The 26,309-nt window shown below is 32.7% G+C and overlaps 1 protein-coding gene across 1 annotated transcript; it reads left to right on the top strand.

The window, feature by feature from the left end:
• On the top strand, window positions 1-26,309 carry LOC134853554 (alkaline ceramidase 1-like). Its single transcript, XM_063869557.1, has 6 exons — window positions 1-819; window positions 3,462-3,639; window positions 18,841-18,952; window positions 19,421-19,457; window positions 23,062-23,169; window positions 25,268-26,309. Exons 2-6 carry the CDS (start codon window positions 3,514-3,516, stop codon window positions 25,707-25,709), a joined length of 825 nt encoding a protein of 274 aa, XP_063725627.1. The 5' UTR covers window positions 1-819; window positions 3,462-3,513; the 3' UTR covers window positions 25,710-26,309.

The following is a 26,309-nucleotide window of genomic DNA, read 5'->3' as shown; positions in this document are numbered from 1 at the left end:
GCAGGTCTTTTATTACACCATTTTCAATCCTTGAAGAAATTGACGAGAAGGTTAAAAAAGCGATGCATGGTTAAATTAAAAAAAAACTGAGTATCTTAAATAGCCACTGTTTCTATATGAATAAACCAAGAGAGGCTATCTTTATTGTTTTGTTGTTCGCAACAATCAGATGCTTCACTATGTATATTCACGCGCTCATTTTTTTGTTTAATGCTTCCTTTGTTTTTTGTCTGTTTTTTTCTTCTGTTTTTTTTCTCCGGTTCTTCTGTTTTTTTTTTCACTATATTACAAATAGCGTAGCTACAACAGGTTTCTTTTAATGGTTAGTATGCACTAGTGTTTTTTATTGGGACTGAAAAATTGGAATACATATTTTTGTCTCCAGCCATTTTCATCACTGACAAACTTAGGACTGGTTTTTTGTTTTTCGGCTTGTGTTTTAACGAAAAACGTCAAATAAAATATCGGTTACAAAACTTTATTGAAAACTACTTTCATTTGAAAAAAAACTGCTTTTCACAATGTGACAAATTTTTTTGATATGCATTACTAACCAACTATTTATAATAGCTCAAGTTGTTTATACTGGGGTTTGTAATTTTGTTGATTGTATGTATACATGATGGTATCTGCTTAACACAACAAAATTAATAAACGATAAGATCGATTGAGTTTGGTTTGCAATTACAATTCTATTACTCACATTTTCATTATCATTCCGCTCCAAAAGCGTAAAGCAAGTCAACAGCGCGTCACGTCACAATTGTTTTCGAGTTCGCAGTTGAACAATTTGTACCATCAACCTCTATTGAACAGAAGGTGAGAATTTAATCATCTTACAAAGTTATTCAAACAAAATATGATAAGTTAAGAATTCTGTTAAAAACTATAAATGGAAACAATTTGCTCAGAATGTTCCCACTAGACTTATGATTGCAATGAATGAAAAAAAAAATTTAAAAAATTATATACTATTTTAAAACTTTTCTTATATTTGTATCATTATTCAAAAAAACTGGGTTGGATCAAGTTAACCTTTAACATCCTCCCCCTACAACCCCGCAAATAGACCAGGTAAACATCTTCCACCACCCCAGCATCTAATTTGGATTAGATTTGATAACCGATGTTTGTAAAACGCTCGGTTCTGATTGGCTAAAAATTGCAACTTATTGCCAAGTTAGCACCCTCCCTCCTGAACTGCTTTGGGGAGAGGATGTTGACTTGGTTCAATTTTTGAGAATTTTTCTAGAAAGAGCTATTGAATTAAGTGAAAACACAAACTGAGTGGTAATAATAGCTAAAGTAACGTGAAAATTGTGTTGTAAATAAGTTTAGATGTCGTCTCTTTCAAATCGTTTAATTTAGTCTGAAAACCGTAAAAAAATATTTTCGAATTTTTTAGAGTCCAAATGAAGACTTAGCGGGCTTTAATATAGTATTAATTTTCTCCTCTGAGGTGGTCAAAATGGTCCAAACAAAAACACACTTCGTCGGAACAAAAAAATTGAGCCGTTTTTTTTCAGACAAATTTCGACTTTTTATTTTTTGACTTCTTAACAACCATTTTTGACGGAAAATTTTTAAATCATTCAAAAAAAATTTTGTCCTGAGCTTAAATTTGAAAAAATAATTCATTTTTGTAAAGATATGGGTAAGATTGAATAAAAAGTTAAAAGTTACGGCAAGCTTGAAATTAAAATTTTTCAAAATGTTTAAAGATTGCCATTGCGGCCTTTTTGGGACCATTAACGCGCCATAAATATTTTGCCCTATTAACGCGTGAGCGGAGATTTAATCAGTCTTAGAAATCGTTCCAAATTCATTGAAGGAAGCTTATATGCCATAATTGATTTGTTACTAAAGCGAAATCTAACACTTGGTACTTTACATGGCGTGTTGGAATGCCCGGGTTGACCAAAATTGCTCATCATACAATTCTAATAAATGGGAAATTTCTTTTCAAAAAATTTCATGCGCACAGTAAACTGTATGAAATCTCTAAAATAAAATTTTTCCATAAATGGAAACTGTATGTTAGGTGTTTTTTCCATAAACCAAAAAATTGTTTTTTGTTCCTAATTTTATTTTCTGAAAAATTTTGGGTTCTGTTTGCAATCGAAAACAAGTGACAAAGACCTTGGTTACTCAAAACACCAAAGGCTGGAAGGTCTTGCATTTACAATGCATAGAAAACGACCTGAATTGTCTGCGAGCTGTCTTTCACAAATGATACAACAAAAGGAACAAACTTTTAGTTTTCAATGAAGATTGTTTTAAATTTTTGAATTTTCAGTTTATCAGACATTGATCAAGGCATACATAAACACGCCATACAAAAGAAATAGAAATTTTCAGTGTTTTTGAAAAAATGTTAATTGAAAAGAAAAAAGCCAATATTATCGTATCTAGGACTACGTTATAACACGAAAAATTTAATTTTGCATGCAAAAATTTCTTTTCCGAAAATGCTCGTTTGCGTACAAAATTCGATTTGCGGTTGAAAAAAATTACAAAATTACTTGGAAAAGTTTAATTCAGCAAAATTTTTGTGTCGCGATCAACAAAAGGCCAGTCATACAATTTCCATATATGGAAATTGTATGGTCAGCATTTTCTCCATACACTTGATGCAAGGAATTGTATGACAATGATAAATATTTTTCATTTATTCTATTACATTTAATTCATGTTATTACTACTCCATAGACCTTAAGAGGCAGTCGGAACATTCAAGGCTTCGCCCTGATACGAGCAGTCCTGTTGTTATTGTATAATAGTTTTGCTGAATCATATGGCCTAATTATTCTCTACACATTTGTAGCCATACCAATCCCTAGTTGGTACTTTTTGATAGTTTTTTAGTGACTCTCCTTTTATTTCCACCTATATTTAGTTGCCAAATGTTTGTCTGTACAAAACAGTCCCATAGAAAACAGACCAATACAAAACAGTCCGAAAAAATATGAAAATGAACAAAAAAACAGTCCGATACAAAATAGTCCGAAAAACAGTCCCAAGTAAAAAATGATCTAACAAGCCGGTAGGCCGAGAATTGTCCTTTGATCATCAAACATAAGCAACAAATTAGCGACCGCCGGAGTCGCACCAAGGTGTTGCGAGCTTGTCAAAAGAGGGTAGTCCTTGAATCGGCGGCCCTAAATTGGACTGTTTCGTATCGGACTGTTTTTTCTTCGTTACATGATTTTTCGGATCAATTTGTATTGGACTGTTTTGTATGGGACTGTTTTGTATATGCACCCCCAAATGATACACTGGACAGTTAAACGAACTCAAAATGAGCTTTCGTTGTGCCATAGCCATGATTGCACCATATCTGCTGAGAGAATGTCATTTTTGTGTGTTTAGCGATTAGTAAACAGGCTATCGTTCCACCTTAATTAGCGCCAAGCTTACGTTTTGTTCACATAGTTTCTTGAATAAACCCAAGTTTGATTTAGCGGCCTTGTTAAGCAGCTCTTACTTTTCGTGGTGGACTTGGACTGGCCATATATGGCTCCTTCGAACTTGGGAGACTGGACTGGGCTGCTGGCTCCGTTCGCCTACCAGAGCTCCCAGGTTGACTGGTGTGAGCCGAACTATGTGCATTCGCCCTATGTTGCAGAATTCTTCAACACCGTAAGTTCTCAGATCGGACAAGTGAAATTTTATTTCGAGTTTTTTCAATTTTCTTTCGTTTTTTTTTCATAGAAATATAGGTAACAAAAATAAAAATCAGTTGGCGCTCAGTAAATACCGTTAGGGAATTTTTTTCAATTGTGATGTACCTATTTTTGAAGCAAATTTTTTGCTTATTATCAAGAAAAACGGTTTTGCTAAATTTTTGTCCAATGTATTGCAAACAAATCCAGCGAGTATAGCAAAAAGCTATTAAGGCCCCCAAATGAGTTATAACCGATGTGGTTAACTCATAGAGTAATTTCGGATAGGGTACACCGTCTGCTCGTCACGCTATCTTATTTTCGGCCGGATAGATTCGTGCAACTTCTTAGTCTAATACCGATCCTAATCTTACTCTTATACTATCTAGTCTCAGGTTGTTTAACTAGTCTCTGCTAGGCTCAATAGATCTAGGGTATACTGGTTTATTGCGGCTGCTGAAGTTCGCTTGGAGAGTCAACTAATTTCTAAGTTAAATTCAAATCTCTCTGGTGCTGAAATTACAAGTAATTTCAGCACTTACAAATAAGTGGGTTGTTAGTTAAATGGATCATGATTGGTTAATATTAAACACTTTACAATGGTAAAATATCTAATTTATCCAATCATAAAATGTAGTTTAGATCAGGTTCCACCCATCCGGGTTTTACAGAGTTTTTTAGAATAGTCTTTCTGCAATTCAAAGGATAGATGATGGACGTTGGTTTTTGGCGAACATCATAATTCTTCTGGGTTCTCTTGTCAGAGAAGTTCCAGATTCAATCGCTGTGTCTTCTCATGACAACGACTGGGTTTTCGCAACAAACTCAAATCTGATTTCAGAATGGTTGGCTATGTCAGGTTTTTCTGTTCCATGTAGAGAACTTCTTTTGGGTTGACCTTGTCTGGGAATGGCGTGGAGATTGTGCGTGGAGGGGATGCCTGGTTACTCGGATCTGTACGTATACTTGAACATCGAGGTGGTCATTGTTCTAGTTCAATGAAGTCCTTTTCTGCGAAGTCAAGTCGTACTCTAAATCCTTTGAGTTGTGATTGTGGGCGGCATATTGATTGTGGTTGGCCATTCTTTTTCGAGTGTAGTGGGGTCATTTTGTCTTTGGATGTTCGTCTTTGGTGTTGTATGCTGATCTATATACTGCAAGGTATAATTTACATTTTATAAAATTTTTATTAGTTTGGTGTTTTAATTATGATTTTGGTTAGTTGTTTTCACAAAAGCTTTTTGTTTTAGTTCGGTTATTTTGAAGAGTTACTCACCCTTGAGTACCTCTTATTAAAAATAGAAGTGTGGTCACAAAGCGTGGATGTAGCGCGGTGGGTTAGGCCGGCTATAGAGCATGCTCCGGACGTCCTCTCTGGTGGGTTAGGCCAGGAGTGGGAGTATGATTTCGTGCGGTTTCTGTGAGGGGTCCTGTTGTGTGATAACGTTTTATGTTGGGTTTATTGTGGTTTTTCTTATGTTTCGTTGGTTGTGTCCTTTTTTCAAAAATCAAATTGTTTTTGGTATGGGTTTGTCTTTCGACTTTTTTGTGTTTTGTTATTTCTTTCTTAGACTTTATAATAGTCTTCAAAAGAATAAATTATCCAGTTTTAAACTGGGTTAATCCGGTTTGGGTACCGTTGGTTTCCTTTTCTCAGTCATGCTGTTATTCTATGTGTTGTGGTGTTTAGTAAGCTGCGTTGGTTAGTTTTGTTTAGTATATAATTCCTTTCCAACCGGGTTAAAGGAAAGTTTGAAACTTGTTATCGTGTGTTAGAGTTGTTGAGTGTGAAAGCTTGAAACTGAAATTCATTATTTAAACAATTCTTCGTGGGCGAGCTGTGCGAGTTTGGATAGAATTTTTGTGCGAGTGAATGGAAATATCAAAAAGTTAGTACTGCATTTTCGTCTTATCAATTTACTACATAGAATTTCAATTTTACTGCTAGTTTTGGGGAAAAATTAAGTTACAAATTTTTATTATTATTAGAATTACTGCTTTTAGGGAAATAATTTATAAATTAAATTACTACATTGGTATGAACTTTATTTAATTTAGCTGATGCAAAAGATTATTAGAGTTTTGGAAAATTTGAAGAAGTTTTCTATTTTTTATTTTTCTTTTGTGTATTTTGCAGATGATCGTGAGATGAAGACTAAAAATCTAAATAAAACACGGATAAAGAATGGTTAGTGTTTTATTTTAATTTATTAGTTAAGAATATGAGAATTTATACTTACCTGTTAGTCGTCGGGGAAAAAATCGTGGGGGAAGATGTCGTGGATTATGTCGGAATTTGTTAGTAACTTTGCTAGTATGCGAATGATGTTTTTAGTTTGAAGCAGTGGCCAAAGCAATTGAAGTGCTTTAATGGTTTTTAGTTCTTCAGTGCCAACTGCAAAATCATAAGGTGTGTTTTGGATGAGATTATATAATTTGTGGTTATATTTAGTGTTGTGGATGAATTCTAATATGGGGATTTCTATAGGTTGAACAAATTCATGTGGGATAAGGAAGGGTCTGGATTCTTCTGCGTTGAAGGTCTTTGTGATGGGACAAAAAATATACATTTGGGTTATGGGATCATAATTGCGAAGAATACCGTGAAGGTTAGTATCTTTGATGCAATATGTGAAGTTAAGAAAAAATGATGAAGTGTACTTAGAGTTAATAAATTGAAATCGGTGGTGTGGTTGTCTTGATGGAGTGTGTAGATCAAAGTGATTTTGTATGAAGCGATAATATGTATATGTGTGGGTTTGTTTAGTGCGTAACATAATGTCGTGTGAGCAGTGCAAATCTCTTTCATGTGGTGCAAGGAAATGAAAGGTTAGTGAAAATAATTGAAATTTTTCTTTAAAACTTTCGTAAGCTTGTGTGTCGGTTAGTGCTTAAAGGTGCTTGTCGTTGAACTGGTTCTAGTGGTTCAGATAAGCGAGCGTGTCGTTCTTCAAAGGTATATGGGTTATCTTGAAAAGAAATTCGTGTGGATGTTTGGGGGTTTTGGGTATTTGAAGATGGTGTTGGGTTATTTTGGGATGATGTCGGTGAAGACTGACTGAGTGATTGTTGGTTAGCAATTTTTGATGGCTTTTTATTTATTCTTTTAGTGGAAAAATTTATGTTTATTATAGTATTCTTCTAGAAAAAGAATTAGGAGGATTGTTGCTAGGGCGAATGTGATGATTGCTTTCTTTATACATTTGCATATTGTCAAGATGAGGGATGATAGAAATGTTATAAAAATTACAAATAGTAAAAAAATATCTGTTCTACTAAAAATGGTTCGTATCATTTAGATAAGTTTTGTGAATCGTACCTGTGGATATAGTCAATAGCTTTTGAAAGCTGGAGGTATAGTTCAAATATGGAATAGAAAATTAAAAAAATATTGCAAAAAATAATTAAGATTATTACAAAAGATTCAAAGGTATCAAAAAGAAATATGATTAAAAGTTTAAATATCGTTAAAAAGTTTATGAAAATGTTGAGTATTAAGTTGACTGGTCGAGAGAAGAGCATTTAAGAAATGGCTTCTCGATCGAATATTTTTTGTTGTTTGAGGCAATTTTCAAGTGTGGTCGGATTATTTATTGGTTTTTTGACAAGTGGGTTGAGTTTTGTGAAAAATTGTTGGGGGCGAATTTTATGGTGATCGGGAGCTCTTCTTTGTCTTTATTTTTATTTGTCAAGTGATCTGGGGTATTTTTGAGATTTTTATACTTTAGGCTAATTAAATTGGTCGTTCTTTTACTTTAGGCTAATTTAACATATTTGTTTGGGGGGTATTTGAGATCGGAGTTGGGGAAATATTGTTGATCTTTGAGTTATTAGATAAGGGAGGGTTATGATATTATGGTGGTATTTATTTTAGTTGTCAAGTTGGAGTGGTTTGCTTATTTTTGACCTGGAGGTCGCAAAGTTATAGTTATAGATATGCCTGGAGTTTAATATCGTTCGTCTAGTTCATCTGTGTTAGAGTTAGAGATAGTGACGGATTGGATGAATCCTATTGGCTAATTATGAACTAGAATCGTTGAGTGTTTGTCAGCATGTTATTCAGAAAAATGAAAGTTCGAAATATTTCAGAGGTGCAAAGATTATGAAATATAAAATTAAAGCTGTTTTTGAAATTCGACTTTCTTTAATATTTTAGATTGTGGGATGAATGTTTTATAGTTTTTACGTGGTTGATTTCTAAGTCGTGATGACTCTCTATGTTCTGATTTGTCGATTTGTTCTTGGGGTATTATTTTTTCTGTCAATTTTCTATTTTTTCTTTCTTCTTGAGGTATATTTTGATCTAGCTTTTTTGTATTGTTTTTTGTTGTGGTTGATTTTTTATTTTGGTTCTCGAGATGAATGTCATGTTGTTCCTTTGTTTCATTCTCCGTATGTGGGTTATTTTGAATAACCTTTAAACCTGTGAAAGAATATAATTGAGTTAGTTCGCGTAGTGCGTATTCTTTTGGGTAATAAGGTAATAGGTTGTTTCGGTGTTGAACAATTTCTTTTTTGTTTGAGTCGGTAATTTTATATGTGACATCAGTGGGTTTGGCAATTATTTGGTATGGTCCTTTTCGAAGTGGTTGTAATTTTTTAGAGATTCCTTTTTCAGTGTTAAAATTGGGTATTAAAACAAATGTTCCAATTTTTAAATCGGAGGCTGGTGTAAAGCGTGAATTTATTTGTTCATTTATGTTTTGTCTTTGTAACAACTTTTTTGTTACTTTTTGGTAAATTTCATTGTGTTTTTTATCTCTGTTTAAAATCCATTCGGTGTGTGTACCGGAGGCTAATTTAAGAATTTGTGGGTGATGAAAATGATCTTCATCGTGTGTATGTAAAGGTAAGTTGTAACAAATTGGTTCTTATTGGGTTGACAATAACTTTGTGCATTTTTATGAGAGTTTGCTGTAAACATAATTGGTTTGCGTGGCTTTTGATTAAAAACCATTTCATATGGTGACATTCCTAAAGTTGTCGTGATTTGTGAATTGTATGCTAAGGGAAATAGTTTTACATCTGCTGACCATTCAGTGTATTTTGTGTCATTTCCATTGATGATACATCTAAGATATTCTTGTAGTGAACGGTTCATACCTTCGACTAAGCCGTTTGTCCAAGGTGCATGAGATGTACGTGGTTTGTGTTTGATGTTATATAAATGACATAATGTGATGATTTCGTTATTTATGAATTCTGTACCGTTGTCTGTAACTAAAATTTCTGGTAGTCCGAATTTAGCTATCCAGTGTTCGTAGAGTGTTGTGTAAGTATTTTGTTGTCTAAGTATATTATAGAAAGGTCTTAGGTATAATTGCATTTTATAGACATATTTGCTTAAAAAATTTAACATTCCAAGGAATTCTTGGATTTTCTTTTTGTTTGTTGGTGGTTGGAGCTTTTGAATAGCATCAATGCGTGATTTTAATGGAGTGATTGTTTTTCTTTCTATATTATGTCCTAAGAATTTAACTCGTGTTAAAAAAAAGTGTGACTTGTCGGGAGCGGCCTTCAGATTTTCGTTCTGAAGTATTTTGTGATAGTGTTCTAAAACATTAAATATTTCTTCTTTTGTCTGTGATTGCATAAAAACATCGTCTAAGTAGGTGATTGCGTTTTTCTTAAGTATTAGTGGTCGAAAAATTTTGCTCATAAAAGCTGGAAATGCTGCTGGTCCTATGGATATTCCATAGAATAGGCGGTTGAATTCATATTGCTGATTTCCAATAACAAATTGTGTTAAGCGTCGCGATTGTTCATCTAGTGGCATTTGATTATATGCACTATTCATATCTGCGGTTGTAAAGTATTTTCCGTTTATTTTTGTTAAAATAACTTGTATTGGTTCAATAGGCCAATTGCATTTTGCTTCGTCTATTAGTGAATTAAGATATCTAGCGTCTAGAACTATTTTTAATGGTTCTCCTTTTGCTAGGATGATAACAGGGTTGATAAATGTGTTACCTTTTGGTTGTTCTTCTTTGTTTACCGGTGAAATTATATTGTATTGTTCTAAAATATCGAGTAATCTGTTCACTTTATCGTGTAAATGAATTGGTACTTTACTTGCTCTTTGTTTTTTGAAAACTGCGTCAGGTTTTAACCGAAGGTGTAGTGATGAACTGATTTTGCCAACATCAAATTTAGATGTTGCATAGACTGATGAATATTTTATTAGTTGTTTGGCTAATTTATCAAATTCGTCTTGTGTTATTTGTGAATGTTGAAAGTTAAACATTGTTAAAAACTTCTGTTGAGTCTCTGTGTTGTTACTTATGTTGAATGTAGGTTTGAAATATGGAGTTTTTGTGAAATAATCTGTATTTCTTTTTTCATTACCTATTATATTATTTATGGATAATTCTTCATTAAGAATTGTGGATTGACAAATATCTAATAATTGGAGTATATTATTTACGCGGTATGCTTTTTCATGTATTGGTGATATCGTAGCGTTGGTTTCGCAATAGCCTAAAAGTCCTAAAGGTAATGTTACTTGATAGGTTGTATTGTTGTATACATGTAGAGAAAAAATATCTGAATTCGAGTTTTTCAAATATTTTATGGATGAAATTGTGATTTTGAAAAACTTATGGATAAGTTTGAATTCAAAATCTGACATATAGAGTTGTTGTTTGTTTTGTTTTTTATCATATTGGTGAACTTGTTTTATTGAAAAATTATATATGTTTCCTGATAGTGGTTTCAGGCGTTTTCTTTGTTGATTATATATCGGATAAAATTTTGAAAAGAATGGTGGTTGTTTATTTAATCTTTGAAAAAATGTTAAGGATGTGTCTTTTGGTTTTGTGTATTTATCTTTGATTAGTATTTTACTATTCAAAATGTTTATTGTTGGTATATATTTAGAGATAAATGGTATTCCAATGATATTGTGTTTAATATCAGTGATATGAAATATTTGTTTAAATGGTTTATTTAAAATTTTATTTTGCTCTATTGTTCTTGTGGGGAGAAGGAATAATTGAATTTTTCCATAGTTTACTAATGTTGATCCTTGTGCTGTTGCTAGTTTACTGGAGGTTTCAAGAGGCGTTAGTTTTGGGTGTATTGATTTTATCTCATTCCATGTGGGAATGTTTATTATGTTTGATTCTGCTCCTGAATCAATTAAAAAATCAATTTCAAGATCTGGTGGTTGAAATTCTTTGTTTCTTGGACTTTCTAAAAGAAATGGTATTGTCCAAATTTTTTCTTTGGGGTGTTCTTTTTGTATATTTTGATATATGTGATTTGTATTCAAGCATTTTGTTTAGTCGTTTTCATTGGATTGATTTGTAGTGTTGATTTCGTTAGTTTCTTGTGCCGTTTGTGTAGAATGGATGGGTTCAATATAATAATTATGAAGGAATTCTAATTGATTTTCATATATATGTGCTGAAAAAGGTTGTTCATATATAATAGGTTCGTAGTCATTTTCGACTGCTATCATATTGATGGAAATAGTGTTTCCTGTATCACTTTCTGAATCTGATGATTCACAGTTTATTTGATTTAGTTGTAGTTCGTTATTTCCTGTGTCATCAATACCTGGGGGGTCTGATGTTGTTTCTGGGTTTGATTGTACTTGATTAATATTTCTTTGATGTTTAGGTGTACTACTTCTGTGGCGATTGTTAGAATTATTATAATGGTTATTATTCCTGTGTGGTGATTGGCAATAATTTCTATAACGATTATTATAACTTGAATGTCGATTTTGTGAATTATTTCGTGATTTGTTTTGATAATTATTGTTTGGTCGGTTATAGTTTGATCTATTATATGAGTTATTCCTTGATCGACTGTTCGGGTAATTCTGGTTTCGGTTGTTTGAATAACTTCTATTTCGATTATTGGAGTAGTTTCTATTTCTATTGTATGATGAGTTTCGTGATTGATTGTTTGGATAGTAATTATTTCTTGATTGGGAATTAGATCTAGAAACAAATTGTGTTGTATTTGAATTTGATCTGGAGTAGTTATTTCGACTATTTGGTCTATTGTAATGATTTTGTGACGAATTTTGTGTATTTCTTCGTTCTGGTGATCTTCCTCTATAACTTGAGTTATATGGTGATTGAGTTCTCGTGTAATTGGTATTGTTCGGAAGTGGTTTTCCTGAACTGTTGTTGCTATATACATTTTTGTTCGGTAGATTTTGATCTTTTTTCATGTATTGATAGAATGATTTATTCGGTTCTTTATATTTTTGAGGTTTGTTTTGATTATCTTGTTGTTTTTGTCTACATTCAGAAATGCTATGTCCGTATCGTCGGCAATAATTACACCATTTTTTGAAAGATGGTTTGCCTTTAAAGTTTGGGTGTTTTTCATAAATATTGAGTATTTCAGTGATTTTTTCAACGAGGTCTGTATCTGATTCCTGTATATTGTTGATATTTGTGGTATTTGTTTCAATACGGTTAACATATTGTAGTTTCAGATTTTCTGTTTCTTCAAGTTTCATTGTGATTTCCGCTTGCTCTAGTTTGTCTACTAGTTTTCGAAAATCTAAATCGGGCTCTCGAATTGAGGAGGGATGGGATGCTCTCTTTTTTATTGCTATTTTCCTTAATTGAGGTGTTAAGGTCATCATTAAGATTTCTGTCATTTTTGTGTTTTTGTAGTCGTGTGTATTTAGTGAGTATGCTTTTCGAACTAGTGTTTCGATACGTACTGCTAATTGTTTGATGGTTTCATTTGGTAATCTGCGAATTTCATTTCATAAAACTCTTTGTTGTTGTTTGTTTCTTTCGGAGTCAAACATTTTTGAAAATTCTTGTGTAAATCTTTTCCAATTTGATTTTATTTCTATAGGCAATACTGAAAACCATTTTTGGGCTGCGCCGTCTAAGGTTGTCTGTATCAACGCTGTGCGTCGATGTATCCAATTTTGATGTAGTGGCGTATTAATTGGTTCAGGTCCTATATTTAAAATTAAATTTGCTGTTACTGCATTTAAATAATCTTCTACAGAATATTCAGGGTCTGTTCCTGTGAATACCTTTAATGGTTTGTTTGATGTTATTGATTATCCACCCATAAGGTATGGATTCATTGCCATTTGTAATGATTCTGCTGCATTTGGCATTTGTGAAAAATTCGAAAGTTGATTTTTTGTTATTTCGTGTTGTTGAAGGTAATATGGAAGTGGTATTTCATTTTGCATTTGTGTTGGTTGATACGAGTGTGTAATCATTCGGTTTTGTGGCTGAATTGGTTGAAAAGATTGTGCATTAATTGGGTTTTGCATTTGCATTGGTTGTTGATTTTGTGTATCTGTTGGGTGTGGAGAAAAAATTCTATGATATGTATACGGTTTTTGTACTCCTTGTCCACGATATTCTTGAGTGTATGGTGCAAATATATCTGGTTGTAAATAATCATCATCAGAGGATAGGTAATCCGTTTGATGAGGTGCTTGTTTTTTATTTTTATTCTGTTGAAAGAATGGGTAATTTTCACTACGATCCTGTGGAGGATGTGAATTAGTTTGAAAATTTACTGAATTGGTTGTTGCCATTGGGTTATCCCAATATCGAGATCTTATCTGATTTTTATTATTTTTTCGGGGGGGGGGGATAGTTTGTTTTTGATGAATGTGCGTAATTATAATTGTGTTCCGCAAAAGTGTTTCTTGTGAACGTTCTGCGTGTTTTTGACGGTATTGTCATGGGTCTATATGTTTGATAATCCATTTGTGAATATTTTGGAGCAACCGAAGGTTTAACGGTTGACTGTAATGTTACCTGTGCTAGTGAAGTGTTTGTATTTCTTGGTGTTGTTAAATTTGGACGTATTGGTGAAATACTTTGTTGTGTAGTTGTTGTTGTTTGGACAATTTCTTCATTTATGAAGTGTGATGGTGTCTGAATATCTTGTTGAGTGAGGTTCCTAGTTCCATTAAGGTTTTCATTGTGTATGACGGTCGAGTTTAAGTTGTTATTTCGCGTATCGGGTAAAAATGTATTGTAGTTTAATGGTGTTGCATCAATTGTTAATGGTACTACTCTTACATAATCTCTGGTATAAGATATTGTACTTATTGCTTGACTTGCAATTGATTGTGGGATATTTATAAATGCATAATGAGACCATTCGGGGTCCCAAACGTAGTCTGACTGTTCTGTGATGGCGGTATCATCGTTTGAATTTTGAGGTCTGAAATTTTTTCTTGCTTGTGAAATTAAATCTATATTATGTGTAAAATAATCTATTATAAACCATGCCAAAATTTTTTGTAAGTCATGTTTTGTATGTTGTGAAACATCATCTTTAGTAAAATTTTCTTTAATTATATGTAGAAAAGTTGAAATTAGTGTGATTTCATGTCGTACCTTTATATGTTTGGATGTCTCTGTCGGTGAGACACTTGGGATTGGAATTTCGTTCTCTAATATTGAGATATAACTATATATTATGGCAAAAACTTCATTAGTGAATATGGAGTTTGCTCTTTGTGAGTTATGATATTGTATGCTTTTTATGTATTCTGAGAATACTTTTGAAAATTCTAAATCAAGGTCGTCTGTTTGAATTACATATTTGCGGTGATTCGGGTTTGGTGAGGTAAATTCTATGGTGTAGATTCCGTAGTGTTGTGTCAAATTACATATATCTTTCAGATAGTGATCAATAATTTGTCTTTTGATTTTTACATCTGGGAACTCTGCTTTACATGGGCTAATTCCGGGTTCAAATAAATTTAGTAGTAAATTCTTGCAAAGTATATGCTGTCCTCTATCAGTGGGTGCATCTACGAGGAAGGGGAAGATATCGTCATCATCTGGACTATCTTCACTTGGAGTGTGTGTTTGGCTCATTTTTTCGTTTAATGACTGTTAATAGGTAATTATCGATGTGTCTAATTGGTTGATTCCAATTATATAAATGTCCTGGTTTGTGTTTATATTGCTTTTTTATTCTTCTTTTTCCTCTTTTTGATGAATTCGAAGTTGCTTCTGAGTCGGAAAAATATAATTGATCGTGAATGGGGCAATTTTTATCTATAGATTCTTTTAATTTATAAAGTTCGTCTAAATTGCTGACTTCTGATTCTGAGAATGCGTTTCTATTTTTGGAAAATCTTTTTCGTGTTATTTGTCTTTGTTTAGTTATTATTTTTCTTTTTAGTGATTGTCGTTTTGTTCTAATATATCCAACTGTTTGTGTGTGAGGTGTGATTACAAGGTCGTATTTTTTGTTATCTATTTCACAGTTGTGCAAAACGATTGTTTGTTTGTTTCCTAGATTTTTAAATGACATAAGGTTTAGGATGACGGATGCAAAAAGTTGTTAGATGATTTCTATTTTCTTAAATTGTTAGTCCTTACGATTTTTTGGTTAGCTTAACCTGAGTCTATTTGTTCAGGGTTGGAGAGAAAAGTATATCGATTCCAAAGAATGATTTTATACTTTCTCGTGGTTAGTATAAGCTAAGGTGTTAACTTACTTAATCTTACTTAAGGGTTGTGATTGTGTTCAAGGGTTGGAGAATAGTAAATTGATCCACAAGGTTCAGGTATAATTAGAACGCGAGTAGTTCGTTAGATACTATTTTAAACTTACTAAGTCTATGATTTATCCTGGGTCTGGTAAGAGGAGGGTTCAAGTGAAGGATGAATAACCGAAGATCTTCACTGTTTATCCTAATTTGAATGGTTAGTTTTGTTGAAAAATTTCTATTAGTTTTGGGTTTTGAGAAAGGGTTGGATAGTGAATCGACGTTTGAGGTCGTTAGACACTGGCTAAATTGGTGGGGGAGAACAAAATTGTTCTTTTTGATCCAAGGAGAGGCCTTGATGATCAAGTTTTAAAATTTAAATAAATAGAAAGTGAATTAAGATCCAAGGATAAGCCTTGATGATCAGATTTTTTAAAATTAAGTGAATTTAAGTTTAAAATGGTTTAAATTTGTTTAAGAAAAGATTTAGTGTTTGAATGATATTAGTGAGCTTATGATTGCTGTTATGTTTTAGGTGATGAAGCTGAGACAACTGATGATTTTATGATTACTAACAGTTTATTGTCATGCTACTAATTTTTATTTTGATTTTTAATAAATATTTTCCAAACATGTTTTATATAATACTGCAGAATTTTAGGAAAACGATCTGAGATATTTTTATCAATCGTTATTGTATATTAATATTTTGTTTAGCGCCTGTAATGTTCATGAAGATTGGCTTCAAGATTTTATGTTTGCAAATGAAAATCTAAATTCATTGCTAATAAAATTCTAAATATAAAAGCTTGTGTTGGCTTTTGCCGTACTATCATATAACTATTTGGTAAGTTTCTACTTTGTCGTAATTCGTCTCTGGTTCGAGGTATTCTTCCAATTCCGGGTAGTTCTATTATCGTTCGGAATATTGGCTCTGATCTATTGAGTCGTAGAGACATTTCGATTAAATTATCGTCGTATAACATTTTGAAAATGTTTTGTCTAAATTCTAATCTATTTTTGGTTAATTCTAAGCTATTAAGGTCTTGTTCGAGACTTATGGTCGCACCAGATGAGTTATAAGCGATGTGGTTAACTCATAGAGTAATTTCGGATAGGGTACACCGTCTGCTCGTCACGCTATCTTATTTTCGGCCGGATAGATTCGTGCAACTTCTTAGTCTAATACCGATCCTAATCTTACTCTTATACTATCTAGTCTCAGGTTGTTTAACTAGTCTCTGCTAGGCTCAATAGATCTAGGGTATACTGGTTTATTGCGGCTGCTGAAGTTCGCTTGGAGAGTCAACTAATTTCTAAGTTAAATTCAAATCTCTGGTGCTGAAATTACAAGTAATTTCAGCACTTACAAATAAGTGGGTTGTTAGTTAAATGGATCATGATTGGTTAATATTAAATACTTTACAATGGTAAAATATCTAATTTATCCAATCATAAAATGTAGTTTAGATCAGGTTCCACAAAACTTACTTTTCCCAAAAAGTCTCAATTAGAATTTAAATGACACATTTCATTAAAAAAACTATAAGAAATATCAGTTTTTGAAAATTAGAACCTTTTGATAATCACTTTTTTTTATTTGTCTGATCTTTTGCCTGAAAATTTACAATTATTGACGCCATACAAAAAACGACACAGTTTGCCATATATAGTTTTAGCAAAAATAAACAGAAGGTTTTTTTGCTTGTAGCGCAGCATCTGGAAGTTTTGTTCAATTTGAGTTTGAATGATTAATAGGACAAACTGATTTCTCTCTTTTGTTAATTTCCGGAAAAAATAAAGTATCACAAGTGATGATTTGAATGAGTCGATTTATATACCATATAATCCCTATTGAATCCTTTTCAATCCTAATTTGAACAATCTTGACAAAGTTTCAAAAAATTTTCTCAATTTCTTATTTCAGCAAATAAAGCGAGCGCGCAGGATCATTATAGATTCATAATCCGCCGTGAAAATTGATAGGCCGTGAAAAGTTTTATTCAATTTAAAAAATTTGAAACTTTAGGCGCCTTCTTGAGAATAAACAATTTTTTATAAAATCAAAACAAATTTAAGCAGAAAAACTTTTTCGAAGTGCAAATGTTCTTTCTTTTTTCTTTCTTGAAACTACAAAATATGCGTTATTTAAGGCTTGAATTCAAAACTTATGATTTTTTGTTATAAGTAAAGTAACCGGCTACCTTTAATTTGGTTGGTGGCTGACGCAAATTTGATAAATTCAGCATGAAATTCTACTCTAAATTATAAAACTTTAATTTTAAGTATTTTTTTATAAAGTACAGTTATCTTTTTTATTTAGTGGATCAATGAATGACTGCTGCCAATTTTTTCGCTATATGCCAAGAGCCAAACTACACTATAATGTGACACTTTTTTTTCCAGATTTTAGAAACTGCAAAATTGAAAAAAAGGCCTCGAGTTTCTTAATAGGACTGTCAACTGAACCGCAAAATTTATAATTAAGTTCACTATAGTTTTTCAATTCCGCGGCTAATTGAACACGAAATGAAATTTCTACAATTCAATTTTATTATCGACGAATATGTGGTTGAGTTTCTGTTTCAAACTTCAGACTACATTTTTTATGGTATCCAAGTAATTGATTTTTTAGATGGTAACTTTTCAATTCAACGCCTGTTTTTTTTTTTTAATTCAAGGAAAATTACGCTGTTTCTCTCTAAAATTAGGATCCGAGGTTTGCAAACAAGTTTTTTTATTCCGTATCGACAAAACACTTATCCCTGCCCACACTTATCACACATTTTAGAGACGAGCAAAAACTGGCAAAATCAATAAAGAGAGACTGATAGCCCGTGATATTATCAAAGTTTCAGAACCCAAAGAATCAATCGCCAACGAGAAAGTTAATAATCGAGACCATGTACAAAAGTATCTAAAACATTGTATAATTATTGTGCACATTTCCTAAAAAACTATATGCATAGCGAATTATCTTTGAGGTTTGTTCTTTTTTGTCCCATATTTCTTTTTTTAAGTCTTGAAAATATTCTCACAAAACTAAAATTTTTCTTATGAACTGTTCTTTTCTATATAATTTAGCCAATTAATCTTAGTTCTCTGATTTTTTTTCAACTGAATTGTCTGATTTTGAAATTGGCTGAATTGTCTGTGGCTCAGTTGTTTCTGCGCCAAATTTACGCGAATGTTTGCCTAATCATTGGCTAATGTGAAATGTTACGGAAAACAATTTTTTAGTATCTGAACCAATTAGACCTGACAGACTTTTCAAAAATTGTTCGAATTGAAATATACTTTTCTAAAGTTTTTCATCGACCAAATTAAGACGTATACTTAATTGCGATGATGATTTATTTCGATGGGTTATAATCCACATGCCACTGGAACCTTTCAATTAATTTGAATTAATATCTATGAATAACTTGTGGATACATTTTGCGTTCAGATGAACAAAAAAGTTACAATAAATCTCGCATAAAAATTTTTCTTTGTCGGCATTTTAGTGCTGAGAAAAATTATATAAATTTAAAAAAAGAGTTGAAATTGCTTGATTACTTAACTCATGTATCGGTCATCTGTCCTTATTCGTCTGACAATTGACATGAAAAAGCGGATAATTCATCAATACATACAGTCAATATCTAGGGCGACCACCTCAACACGGGCTTCTCGAGCAAATGTTCATTAAATGTTCATTTCTAATATCAGTTTGTTCATGTGTAGATATCTAGCATTCCGATATGCCTTGCGGGAGCTCTGCACGTGGGAAGTTATGAGCTGTTCGCGAGACAGTTCGACCTCCGAGTGAGGATCCTCGCCTACTTCGTCATCTGTGGTTAGTAGATCTAGCTTCGGGTCCCGTTTTGTAGTTAATGCCAAACTGTTGGCAATGTTCTTGTTGGTTAACGAATCTGCTCGAAGTCTGTTAGCTTAAAATGGCTCATTTCAACGTCGTGAATCAATTTCTCACTCTTTTTAGCACTAAAAAACATGTCAAAAAAATTAACTATATAAATTTAATTACTATCATGAGTATCTCAAATATTTGTCTACATCTACATTGAAAAAGTTCAATTTCAATTTAATCGAAATATTTTTTCATCACATTCGTACGGTTAAGTTAATGCTTAAATTTTGGTAATATTTTTTGTCTCGACAAATGTGAACGATGTTAAACGACCTAAATTTGCTCGTTTTGACGTAAGACGCCAATTGTAACGGCAATTTCGATACACAAAAGCAATGCCAATCTAAATGACCTAAAAGGAACTCCATTTTGACAGATTAGAATGTTCTGTTTTAGTTGGCCTTGGATCCATTTGGTTTCACATGACCTTGTCGTAAGTATTTGCCATTTTATTGTCGTTCAAGTAGTTCACGTTTTGTTCATTTGCAGTGCTAAATGTTCAGATGTGTTCCAATTCCGGGTAGTTCTATTATCGTTCGGAATATTGGCTCTGATCTATTGAGTCGTAGAGACATTTCGATTAAATTATCGTCGTATAACATTTTGAAAATGTTTTGTCTAAATTCTAATCTATTTTTGGTTAATTCTAAGCTATTAAGGTCTTGTTCGAGACTTATGGTCGCACCAGATGAGTTATAAGCGATGTGGTTAACTCATAGAGTAATTTCGGATAGGGTACACCGTCTGCTCGTCACGCTATCTTATTTTCGGCCGGATAGATTCGTGCAACTTCTTAGTCTAATACCGATCCTAATCTTACTCTTATACTATCTAGTCTCAGGTTGTTTAACTAGTCTCTGCTAGGCTCAATAGATCTAGGGTATACTGGTTTATTGCGGCTGCTGAAGTTCGCTTGGAGAGTCAACTAATTTCTAAGTTAAATTCAAATCTCTGGTGCTGAAATTACAAGTAATTTCAGCACTTACAAATAAGTGGGTTGTTAGTTAAATGGATCATGATTGGTTAATATTAAATACTTTACAATGGTAAAATATCTAATTTATCCAATCATAAAATGTAGTTTAGATCAGGTTCCACAAAACTTACTTTTCCCAAAAAGTCTCAATTAGAATTTAAATGACACATTTCATTAAAAAAACTATAAGAAATATCAGTTTTTGAAAATTAGAACCTTTTGATAATCACTTTTTTTTATTTGTCTGATCTTTTGCCTGAAAATTTACAATTATTGACGCCATACAAAAAACGACACAGTTTGCCATATATAGTTTTAGCAAAAATAAACAGAAGGTTTTTTTGCTTGTAGCGCAGCATCTGGAAGTTTTGTTCAATTTGAGTTTGAATGATTAATAGGACAAACTGATTTCTCTCTTTTGTTAATTTCCGGAAAAAATAAAGTATCACAAGTGATGATTTGAATGAGTCGATTTATATACCATATAATCCCTATTGAATCCTTTTCAATCCTAATTTGAACAATCTTGACAAAGTTTCAAAAAATTTTCTCAATTTCTTATTTCAGCAAATAAAGCGAGCGCGCAGGATCATTATAGATTCATAATCCGCCGTGAAAATTGATAGGCCGTGAAAAGTTTTATTCAATTTAAAAAATTTGAAACTTTAGGCGCCTTCTTGAGAATAAACAATTTTTTATAAAATCAAAACAAATTTAAGCAGAAAAACTTTTTCGAAGTGCAAATGTTCTTTCTTTTTTCTTTCTTGAAACTACAAAATATGCGTTATTTAAGGCTTGAATTCAAAACTTATGATTTTTTGTTATAAGTAAAGTAACCGGCTACCTTTAATTTGGTTGGTGGCTGACGCAAATTTGATAAATTCAGCATGAAATTCTACTCTAAATTATAAAACTTTAATTTTAAGTATTTTTTTATAAAGTACAGTTATCTTTTTTATTTAGTGGATCAATGAATGACTGCTGCCAATTTTTTCGCTATATGCCAAGAGCCAAACTACACTATAATGTGACACTTTTTTTTCCAGATTTTAGAAACTGCAAAATTGAAAAAAAGCCTCGAGTTTCTTAATAGGACTGTCAACTGAACCGCAAAATTTATAATTAAGTTCACTATAGTTTTTCAATTCCGCGGCTAATTGAACACGAAATGAAATTTCTACAATTCAATTTTATTATCGACGAATATGTGGTTGAGTTTCTGTTTTAAACTTCAGACTACATTTTTTATGGTATCCAAGTAATTGATTTTTTAGATGGTAACTTTTCAATTCAACGCCTGTTTTTTTTTTAATTCAAGGAAAATTACGCTGTTTCTCTCTAAAATTAGGATCCGAGGTTTGCAAACAAGTTTTTTTATTCCGTATCGACAAAACACTTATCCCTGCCCACACTTATCACACATTTTAGAGACGAGCAAAAACTGCCAAAATCAATAAAGAGAGACTGATAGCCCGTGATATTATCAAAGTTTCAGAACCCAAAGAATCAATCGCCAACGAGAAAGTTAATAATCGAGACCATGTACAAAAGTATCTAAAACATTGTATAATTATTGTGCACATTTCCTAAAAAACTATATGCATAGCGAATTATCTTTGAGGTTTGTTCTTTGTTGTCTCATATTTCTTTTTTTAAGTCTTGAAAATATTCTCACAAAACTAAAATTTTTCTTATGAACTGTTCTTTTCTATATAATGTAGCCAATTAATCTTAGTTCTCTGATTTTTTTTCAACTGAATTGTCTGATTTTGAAATTGGCTGAATTGTCTGTGGCTCAGTTGTTTCTGCGCCAAATTTACGCGAATGTTTGCCTAATCATTGGCTAATGTGAAATGTTACGGAAAACAATTTTTTAGTATCTGAACCAATTAGACCTGACAGACTTTTCAAAAATTGTTCGAATTGAAATATACTTTTCTAAAGTTTTTCATCGACCAAATTAAGACGTATACTTAATTGCGATGATGATTTATTTCGATGGGTTATAATCCACATGCCACTGGAACCTTTCAATTAATTTGAATTAATATCTATGAATAACTTGTGGATACATTTTGCGTTCAGATGAACAAAAAAGTTACAATAAATCTCGCATAAAAATTTTTCTTTGTCGGCATTTTAGTGCTGAGAAAAATTATATAAATTTTAAAAAAGAGTTGAAATTGCTTGATTACTTAACTCATGTATCGGTCATCTGTCCTTATTCGTCTGACAATTGACATGAAAAAGCGGATAATTCATCAATACATACAGTCAATATCTAGGGCGACCACCTCAACACGGGCTTCTCGAGCAAATGTTCATTAAATGTTCATTTCTAATATCAGTTTGTTCATGTGTAGATATCTAGCATTCCGATATGCCTTGCGGGAGCTCTGCACGTGGGAAGTTATGAGCTGTTCGCGAGACAGTTCGACCTCCGAGTGAGGATCCTCGCCTACTTCGTCATCTGTGGTTAGTAGATCTAGCTTCGGGTCCCGTTTTGTAGTTAATGCCAAACTGTTGGCAATGTTCTTGTTGGTTAACGAATCTGCTCGAAGTCTGTTAGCTTAAAATGGCTCATTTCAACGTCGTGAATCAATTTCTCACTCTTTTTAGCACTAAAAAACATGTCAAAAAAATTAACTATATAAATTTAATTACTATCATGAGTATCTCAAATATTTGTCTACATCTACATTGAAAAAGTTCAATTTCAATTTAATCGAAATATTTTTTCATCACATTCGTACGGTTAAGTTAATGCTTAAATTTTGGTAATATTTTTTGTCTCGACAAATGTGAACGATGTTAAACGACCTAAATTTGCTCGTTTTGACGTAAGACGCCAATTGTAACGGCAATTTCGATACACAAAAGCAATGCCAATCTAAATGACCTAAAAGGAACTCCATTTTGACAGATTAGAATGTTCTGTTTTAGTTGGCTTTGGATCCATTTGGTTTCACATGACCTTGTCGTAAGTATTTGCCATTTTATTGTCGTTCAAGTAGTTCACGTTTTGTTCATTTGCAGTGCTAAATGTTCAGATGTGTTCTAGGACGATCGGTCAATTGGCCGATGAATTGTTCATTCTGTGGCTTCTAGCTCTCGGACAAGCGTGGTATTTCCCTATTGCAATTTTGCCCGACAACGCAAAAGTCAAAAGGTAATAAGAGCAGCCAGTTAGTGTACCAGCAGCAAAGATTGCTCCGAACATGGTCATTTTTGTGAAAACTTGAATCAAATTCCAAGAGAAAAAACTAGTAAATTTTTTGATTTTTTTTCTCAAATCTTTTTTTTTTAATTCATTAAACTTGCTGCCAGTTAAGCCACTGGAAGAAAACAACTTTCTAAAGCATACAGCGCTGATTTAAGATATCCGGACAATATGAAAAAATAATTGAATTTAAACAGCATTTTTTCCAAACTGAGTTGACTTGAGACAAAAAATGATTCAAACAAAAATAGAATTTCAGCAGAAGTAGTATAATTTAAATTGCAAAATTCTGCCCAAAAATTAACCTCATAAACGAGCATTTTTGAGGTCTTTTATTCAATCAAAAGTTATGCCATAACTATTGGTTCAATTGCTGACAAAAGTAAATCAAAGTGATTATCTTATTTAGGAGGGCAAAGTTTAAGAAGGTTTAATCTCAGAAACATAGCGCAAAACGTCCAAAGATGGTTTTTAAATATAAAAGTTGGTGAAGTATAAAAAAATTTGACAGTTTTCGGTTAGCAAACGAAATTAAATTTAGTTATACACAACTGAGGCGATTATATTCTTCTGAAATTTTGTTGGGCTACACAAGAAGCTCGCTTTCACTCACTTTTATCGGGAACGGTTTTAACGTAATTTTTGATTGACTAAAAATGACAAAAATGGTAATTTTTGGATCAAAATCTTGGTGTCAATTTTGCAAAAAAATTTTTAAATCAGCAGTGGATCAATTAGTAAGTTGTGATGTAAAGAGGACAACAAAAATTGATGAAAATAATAAATAATATTGCAACATTATTCGCTTTTTGCGAAACTTAAACGAGATTATTGTTTTCGAAACAAAAAATGTTTTTTTTTTGAAAAAAAAATTTCTTGATTTCAAATCGGTTCAACTTAGTAATTAACTCTTTTCTAAAGAATGAAGGTAATTGTAATGTAGATTAAGATAGTCGAATTTTGTAACAATCAGCTTGCAGAAAACTTCGAAATTTAGATATCGAATTATCTCAAATTTTTCATTAGGAAACCAAAATTAAGCTGCGTAACTTGATGTATTAACCTAGGTATTCGGCCACAAATGACTAAACAGCTAATATGTAATACAATGAATAGTATAGTAGGGACAGTACAGCAGTGCAGAAGTACAACTGCTGAATATCAAAATCTTGTTTAACAGTGCTGAAAATTTTTTGAATCCTGTTTTTACACTTCCCAAATCACGTGTCTGTACAAAACAGTCCCATACAAAACATTCCGATATAAAACAGTCCGAAAAACAGTCTCAAGTAATAATTGTTTTAACAAGCCGATAGGCCGAGAATGGTCCTTTGTTTAACAAACATAAAGAACAAAATAAAGACAACCGCAGTCGAGCCAACGTGTTGCGAGCTTGCCTACAGATGGTAGGACTTAATACGAAATTTAGAGCCGGTTACCACTGGCGAACTTAAACCGGATTGTTTTGTATTAGGACTGTTTTTTCCCTTCATTACATGACTATTTTGTATTGGACTGTTTTGTACGGGACTGTTTTGTTTATGCACCCCCCAAATCACTGTCAAGTTAACTATATAGAAATGGACGGATGTTGAAAAGACAAAATTGGCTTTTTAATTGATGCCACCTGAAATATAAACAAAAACTCCACAAGCGCTGACTCATGTTTGTTTTTCTGAACAAACATCTAGCTCATATTGTTTGTTAGATTTTCTTCTCGGTTTCGCCGTAAAATAAAACAATATTTACAAAAAACGGCCGACGATTATCAAACATAACTTAATATTATCAAAATGATATCAATTTTTGGCACTGTTGAACACATTTGCAGTTTCGGCACTGTTGCACGCCGCCCTATAGCTCTTCTTGTTATTAATATGACGTTATGCTATCTCGCAGAGCTATTTACATATAGATACCAAGAGGATTTTAAACAAGGGTTTCCCAAATGAATTATTTATTATTTGTTATAACCTTTAATTATTATAATATTTGTTGAATATTAATGAGAACCTAGAGTCTATAAGGCGTTGATGACTCATTTTAGATCACACCTGGCTGTGTTTTTCTGCAGTCTGGCTCTAATCAGCACCTGTCTGTGTCACACCTACCCAGTAGTGAACCACTTCGCCCTCTGCGCCATCTCCCTCCCACAATACACTGGCATGACAATCGCATACTTCACTCGCAAATCACCCCCTCCCCAAATGCTCACACACATGTACTACGGCTGTATGGGGGTGTGGATACTCGCTTTCCTCGTCTGGATCGCAGACCAGACAATTTGCACCACCCTTCTCGCCTGGAACATTCCATATCTCCATGCTACCTGGCACATCCTATCCTCCATAGGATGTTGTCACTCTCTCAATTTGAGTGTCTATCTCGACCTTGAGAGTTCTTCAAAGTTCAATCAAATGACGATCAAATTGAGAAAATTCCCTCAAAATTTGGGATACTTTTCGTATCAGTACCTATCAATCAGTTAGCTTTAGTGCTCCAGTTATATCGAGTAGTAAACTCAACAAATTCTCAGTAGTTCAAAAATTTCTCCAAAACTTTTCAGTTTTTGGGACACATCAACTGATTTCTATTTAAACTTCTTCTTGTTTTGTTCGGCTGACTGTGATAAAATATGAAAATATTATAAAGTTTTCGCATAGGAGGTTTATCAAAGTGAATCCCCTTCTGACGGTCTTAATTTATTACCTCGATCAGTTACGAGACAGCAACTAATGTGAAACGACAAAAACTAAAAAAATTCCAAATATAAATACGGATTGATAATATCATCGGATGATCACGAAGATTTTCGACTATAGATACGACGAGCTAATGGTATCAGATGCCAATTTTTGTAGGGTTGGATCAGATGCCCTTACTTCAAGCATTCGCCCTTCTCACTACCAAAATAGGCACAAAATTTCTAAAATCCGTTCTCTTGAGAAACTCTTGAGCCCGCCCTGAACAAAATAGTCGTTATCATTGCCTTATACTGTTTTCTAACCTGTTTGCACCTGTTAGTCACTATAGAGTAGAATTGTTCAATTTAAAGTTATATTTGAACTGTTCCATGAAGTCAAAATCTC

This window comes from Symsagittifera roscoffensis, chromosome 1, assembly GCF_963678635.1.
Source record: "Symsagittifera roscoffensis chromosome 1, txSymRosc1.1, whole genome shotgun sequence".
NCBI lineage: Eukaryota > Metazoa > Xenacoelomorpha > Acoela > Convolutidae > Symsagittifera > Symsagittifera roscoffensis.
This window is presented reverse-complemented; position numbering and strand designations above follow the sequence as displayed.

Bases quoted from the DNA above. Each gene is read 5' to 3' on its own strand.
- LOC134853554 (XM_063869557.1), top strand. From the start codon at position 3,514: ATGGCTCCTTCGAACTTGGGAGACTGGACTGGGCTGCTGGCTCCGTTC. The intron at 3,640-18,840 runs GTAAGTTCTCAG...GTTCATGTGTAG, and splicing joins TTGCAGAATTCTTCAACACC to ATATCTAGCATTCCGATATG. The intron at 23,170-25,267 runs GTAATAAGAGCA...GACTCATTTTAG, and splicing joins GACAACGCAAAAGTCAAAAG to ATCACACCTGGCTGTGTTTT.